This window comes from Gekko japonicus, unplaced genomic scaffold (genome assembly GCF_001447785.1).
Source record: "Gekko japonicus isolate JY-2015 unplaced genomic scaffold, Gekko_japonicus_V1.1 scaffold4145, whole genome shotgun sequence".
NCBI lineage: Eukaryota > Metazoa > Chordata > Lepidosauria > Squamata > Gekkonidae > Gekko > Gekko japonicus.
Genome location: NW_015160349.1, coordinates 34,085 through 40,623, shown reverse-complemented (window position 1 = coordinate 40,623; position 6,539 = coordinate 34,085). Strand labels below are relative to the sequence as shown.

The following is a 6,539-nucleotide window of genomic DNA, read 5'->3' as shown; positions in this document are numbered from 1 at the left end:
CAAAACAGTCCAGTGGCACCTTTAAGACCAAGTTTTATTCAGGTACAAGCTCTCCCTCCTCTGCAAGGACAGATCTGCAGGTTCCCCCCCCCCAATAGCTAGCAATCCAAGACAGTCCAGTGAAGCCTGCGCAGTGGGTGTTGCCTTCTGACACACTTCCGGTGATGTCAGGGGGCGTGGCATATGCAAATAGGTTATGCTAATGAGCTCCTGCACCTCTTTTTCTACGAAATGACCCCTGTCCGGGGGGGGGGCAGGGAGCTCCCCAGTCCCAGGCCAGGATCCGGGGGCCCGGGGGCCTGTCCCTCCCCAGGACTGGGCTGGGGAAGGAGGACTGACTGAGCCCGGGATTGGCCCTCCCTTGGGGAAGCCTGAGGAAGGCAGGCCCAGGAGCAGCCCGGGAAGCAGAGCCAGGCCCCCTCCCCGACCGGTGGGAGTACGTCACGGGCAGGGCAGAGGGTGGGAGCTGGGAGAAAGGGAGCCCCCTCCTCTGGCTGTCTGCTGAGGCCCTCTCCTGGGGCCCTGGAGACAGCGAGACAGCTCTGGACTCAGACCCGGCTCCAGTGGGCCCCGACACACAGCTGAGAGTAATACTTCATCTTAGAAACCATTCAAACCAACCCCAGCCAACAGATAATTAAAATCATTAAACCAGAGCTAAAAATAAATACAAAACCATAAAACCCACAATTAAAACATTGGGCAGGACGGGGGGGGGGTCACTGAGGAAACGGCAAAGGAAACAAAACATTCTTCACTTGCTGGTGGGAGACGGCGACAGAAGGGGACGGTTTGGTTGCCACGACGGAGAAGGCCCTCTTCTCCCGGGTTGCCATCCGCCTGATCTCAGAAGGCAAGGGGGTACCCGTAGCGGGTTCTCTGAAGAGGACTGTAGTGGCTGGGAAGGTTCCCAATATAGTAAAAGGTAAAGGTTTCCCTTGCTCAAAAGTCAGCCGAATCCGACCCTAGGGGGCAGTGCTCATCTCCGTTTCCAAGCCAGCCAGCCAGCGCTGTCCAAAAATGTTTCCGTGGTCATGTGGCCGGCATGACTAGACGCCGAGGTGCACGGAACGCTGTTACCTTCCCGCCGAAGCAGTACCTATTTATCTACTTGCAATTTCTTGCTTTCGCACTGCTAGGTTGGCAGGAGCTGGGTCCAGAGGCAGGAGCTCACTCCGTCCCGCGGCACTCGGGTCTCAAACTGCTGAAGTACAGACCTTCTGGTCTGCAGCTCAGCGTCTTAACCTCTGAGCCACCACGGCTCCATAGGTTCACAATATAGCACTGTATTAAGTGTTGTTTAGAGCCGAAGTGGCTTACAACCAGGGAGACCTTAAAAAACACTTTCGAAAGGGGGACATTAAAATCCACATCACATCAAGCTCTGATCCTCATCTAGAGAGGGAATTTCTCCTGCCTTAACCTCGTCAAAGTAGTCCTTTCTTGGTGAGAGGGTAGGAAGGAAGAAGGTTGCTCTTCCATGCCTGGAGCTGTGCTAGCTGAACTCTGTTCTTCTTCCAGGGAAATCATATTCGAGGACGCTACTCCAGGGCTTGGTGCCCCTGCTCTCCCAGAAAGTCTGCAAGTCCCGTTACGGGAAGAAGTTCACGAACCGTATGCTCTGTGCCGGAAATCTTTCCGAAGATAACCGAGTGGACAGCTGCCAGGGCGACAGTGGGGGGCCATTGATGTGTCAAAGGTCAAGTGGGCATTGGGTTATTCTGGGAATCACTTCCTGGGGTTATGGATGCGGCCAAAAAGATTCCCCCGGTGTTTACACAAAAGTCAGCAAATTTGTGCCTTGGATCAAGAAGGTAACCAAACTGAAGTGAAAAGCAGCCGAGCCAAAGCTGGATTCATGTCAGCTTCGCCTCGCTGAATCTAAAACAGGGAAGAGACCATTGGCTTCCTTCTGTCTGTATTTCATTGTCTGCTGCTGCCCCTGGAACCAAAGAAAATTTCAGTGCTCCCCAAGAATAGACTTAGGGCCACTGATGTGGTTTTCAAATCCTTGCACTTATTATCTTCACATTAATTTTAGATCTTCTTTGACCAAAAGCAAGAAGTAACAGCCGTTCAAGTTTCTCATACGTCAACATGTTTCTTCAGGATCTATGAGGACTTGAGGTCTTGCTATAAACGCCACTACTCACCAGCTTTGGCATATATATATGTATTTCATGACTGTGGCAAAATGAAATTTCATAGAATGTGTCAGCAATAATCCATTTGCATGCAAGTCAGCACTACTGGGACTCAGATTAATCGTCATTCGTTACACTGGATCACTCATTACACCAAACCAGAGTTAGTAAAAAAAAATGTGCTTTCCAAACCATCAACTGCAATTTTCAGAGAGTGATTTCAGCAAAAGATCAGCTTTATTCAGCAACTCGTAACTCAACTCCAAACAGATCAACATGAATAGCCAGAACAGCTTTAGCATTGAAGCTGTTCCACTTTTAAACTCTCCCGGCTAATGTAGCCACGCCTACTATACAAATACCAACCTATGAGGTTGCAGGGATAAAGTCCAATCACAATAGTTCCCGCTCTTGGAACTGGCTGTTGGTGATTGGTCGGCTCCTCCTGGGATACCAATAACATTTGAGGGATTAGGATCCTAGCCCAGGATGAAAGCTTCACATGGTGTTTCAATGACTGCGTTTCATATATACATTGGGTCAGATTGAATACACCACATCCACCAAAAGCGATGGGCGTTTGCTGGCTTCATGGATTTCAGTGTGGCATTTGCAACAAATCTGATGTGGAGCAGGGCAGCTCTCCAAAGTGATCAGGGTGGCCATTTGCCCAATAGAAGTGGGCAAATGCCCACAGGTGCTCCCTGTCCTCCACTGGCACTCAGCGGAGCAGCAGGTAAAAAATGGGGATGCATGACGGGGCACATGGCAACTTCACTTGTGGGTGAAGACCCAGACGTGTAGTTCAGCCCGGAGGAGTTCCCTCGGGGAACAGACCCTTTAAGGGAGGGATGTGAGTGAGAGGGAAGCCTCTCCTTAGCCTTCAGCTCCTGCGGAAGAGAGCACCTCCACCGTCTGTCATGGGGACCTCTTCCAACTCTGTAGGGGATATGCTCCTTTAAGATCTATGAAGGCAGTGTATAATTTTACATTGCTTCTTTTAACATACTTATTAACCAGGTGCTCTAATACAATGCCGTGGTCTGAAGTAGTTTTCCCATTACAGAATCCCAGCTGTTCCGGGCCTACGACTGTTCTGTCATCCATAGGGTCAGCTTAGATAGTGCATGTTTGGCCAGAAGTGACATCAATGTGGTGATTGACTGTCAAGGAATCCCTCCAATCTCTATGGTCTTTACCATAGAAACTGCTGAAATTGCTAGAGCATTGCTCGGCACAGTGATGTCACTGGGCCCAGAAGTGACATCACTGCATTGGGCGTTGCTCCCTCCCACGATCCCCAGCAAGTTCCTGCGAGTGCCAAGTGCAGGCCGGGCGACCCTAGTACTCAAGGAGGCTGTGCTCTCTTGTTATGTGTTCACAATCTGCAGTTGCCCCCAACGCCCTTTTGTCTGTCCTGAACCTACGGCCCGTAGCATACGCACGGCTGTTGACATAGTATCAGTGTGGGAACAGTTCTTTCCAAGGGAATAGTTGACATGGATTCATAGAGTTGTCCATGTGCTGCTTACAGGAGAGGGTCTAGTTCTCTGTCCTTCACTGGTCACATATATTTCCAATGCAGCTGACTAGAGGAAGTATAACTCCACACGATCTGCAGTAGCTGCAAATATACCATCCATTACCCGGCTGAAGTTGATTGTCACAACAGCCTGTTCTGTACATACAGCAGAATGACATGGGGAATTCCAAGGTGACAGGGCTGTTCTACAGGGAGGGGAGACGGAGTCAAATTCTTAATATTCCCCCATGTAAGAACTCACTGCACAAACAAACAAACAAAACCCCTGTCACATCTGGAGCTTTGCCAGTTTTTGGTTTTCAGAGGGATTCATAGGAGGTTTGAAAACAGTGTCACCCCCTCCCCTGTAGACTGAAGTGGATGGTGCATCGGTAGAGCAGGTCTGAATTCCACCAAAAGCGATGGGCGTTCGCTGGCTCCCATCCTTCGTGAGCGAAGACAAAAATGTACAGTACAGAAGCCTCCTGAGTGAGCCGGAGGCTAAGAATCTGTGACCTAGCGTGCTCTGGTTGCACCTAGCAGGAACCATGGCAGGTGCTTATGTGGGCGTAGCCCAGCACCTACGACAGAGCGGGGGTCACCAGTTCAGACCTCACCTCTGCCGCAGATTCACTGGGTGGCCTTAAGACAAATCCCACTCAGCCTCCCATCGGCAAAAGGATTGTGACACATTAATGCGGGTGAAGTGCTTTGAACATGAAATGCAGTTATATAAATGCTGAGTAATATTATTGTTATTAGAAGGGCCCCAGGGAGGGCTCCACGTGGGGTCAGGAGGCCGAGGCTCAGCATTCCTGGGCCGCTCTGCTGCAAAGCTGGGTTCTGATGCCAGGAATGGAAAGGGTGCTTCATTTAGTACCTGTTTTCTCTGGAGGCTGCGGGCTTATCTCAGGTGAATGTCTTGTGTGAGGATTATTGTTCTCCTTGTTGTCGAATGATCAAAGGGAAAGGGTTGGAACACTTTCCCTATGAGGAAAGGTTAAAGCGCTTGGGGCTCTTTAGCTTGGAGAAACGACGGCTGAGGGGTGACATGATCGAGGTTTATAAGATTATGCATGGGACAGAGCAGGTACGGTAGAGAAACGGACCTCCTGATGGCACCTGGTATTTCTGGCCACTGTGTGACACAGAGTGTTGGACTGGATGGGCCACTGGCCTGATCCAACATTGGCGTCTCTTACGTTCTTATTTTATAGGGACATTGAAAAACTGATATTCCCGTTTCCTCTTTTTCTGTCCTATGCAATGGACATTTTTCCCCCCTTATTCCTGGTTAGAAAAGCATGCTGATTAAATACATCCACCCTACTCCCCCCCCCCAAAAAAAAGGGTCACAGAGGAGGACCCTTGACAGTGCTGTGTAGAAGCTGATAACAAGGTTAAGCTTTCTTCTGTGTCATTTAAAAGTTATGGTTCTTTTGCAAGTTTATCTGCCAACAGAGTGTTGGACTGGATGGGCCACTGGCCTGATCCAACATTGGCGTCTCTTATGTTCTTATTTTATAGGGACATTGGAAAACTGATATTCCCGTTTCCTCTTTTTCTGTCCTATGCAATGGACATTTTTTTTTTTTATTCCTGGTTAGAAAAGCATGCTGATTAAATACACCCACCCTACTCCCCTCCCCCACAAAAAAGGGTCACAGAGGAGAGCCCTTGACAGTGCTGTGTAGAGGCTGATAACAAGGTTAAGCCTTCTTCTGTGCCATTTAAAAGTTGTGGTTCTTATGCAAGTTTATCTGCCAGGGTTTCTTTATCAGGCAGAAGAACGGTGCAGGGAGTTGGGCTGTTGTGGTGCTTTAACCCTTTCCTTTCGTGCCCTTTCCTTGCTAGAAAAAAAAATCCACCCATGAAGGGGCCCCGGGGAGCCAGGATTTGCTTCACTGAGAAGCATCATCATTACATGTTAGTTTCCAAGCGGAGAAAATATCCGGGGGCCATCTCAGGTTGGGAAAGTGGCATGAGTGAGAGGGCTGAAGTCCGTTCTTCAAGTGCACCAATCTCAATTGGGCCCATGCGTGCCCGGGGAACATGGAACACCCAGTCCACGTGTGACTCAGGTAGCAGCCACGAGGGCTCTGTATTGCGTGGATCAACTCCAAAGCTACTGGAAATGGTGCCATAGGTCTGCACCAGTGGTGCTCACTCCACGGCTCATGGAGGCCACATTTGTAATTACCAGCCACGCAAAGAGCCACGGTTGCTTCCGTCTCTTGCACGATGTGAAATGTTCTCTTTTCTGGCAGCTGGTGTCTTTTTGAGCATGAGAATTTGTTTTGGGACTCAGATCAGGGCCATTCTGGTTTGATACAATCACTGAGTTCTTTTGCTTGAACTTTTGACGGTTCCGAACCAGTGGTTATGTAGAACTGGCCACTTTGTTTTGAGTTTACATTGTGGATTATCAAAAATACATGTATTTGTTAAAAATTAGTTCAAAAACAATTATAGGCCCAAATATAGCCTCAATAGGAATTTCAAATCGTATAAGATGCACAGTTAGGACCTTATAAAACCCTAAAGCAGGCGCATTTCGACCTACTGGTCTTCTTCAGTGGTCAAGCATAAATGCAGCACATAGGCTCAATTATTGCAATACTAATATTAATTGATATAGGACCAAGTGAAAATTATGCTCTGATAAATATCAGCAACTCAAGGCAAGAATAGCCTATAATAGGCCTCATATGACATCGACTTGTGTCCAAATCAAGTACATATCATCAAAATGATATTTCAATTATGTACCCTCCTCTATTTTGGTCCAGGAAATTCAATTCCAAAAGCAATATGGGGCCAGTGTAACGAAATAGTGTGTAGCGCCTAAATAGTGTGTAGTTCTACACGAAAGA

General features: G+C 48.5%; 1 protein-coding gene across 1 annotated transcript in view; it reads left to right on the top strand.

The window, feature by feature from the left end:
• Positions 1 to 2,239, top strand: part of LOC107115649 (neurotrypsin-like) — a 47,747-nt gene extending 45,508 nt beyond the window's left edge. Inside the window, exon 15 of the mRNA XM_015417403.1 lies at positions 1,522 to 2,239. Within this exon, the coding sequence (XP_015272889.1) occupies positions 1,522 to 1,832 (311 nt within the window). The 3' untranslated portion in view covers positions 1,833 to 2,239. The remainder of the gene's footprint in view (positions 1 to 1,521) is intronic.
• Positions 2,240 to 6,539: the final 4,300 nt, after the last annotated feature.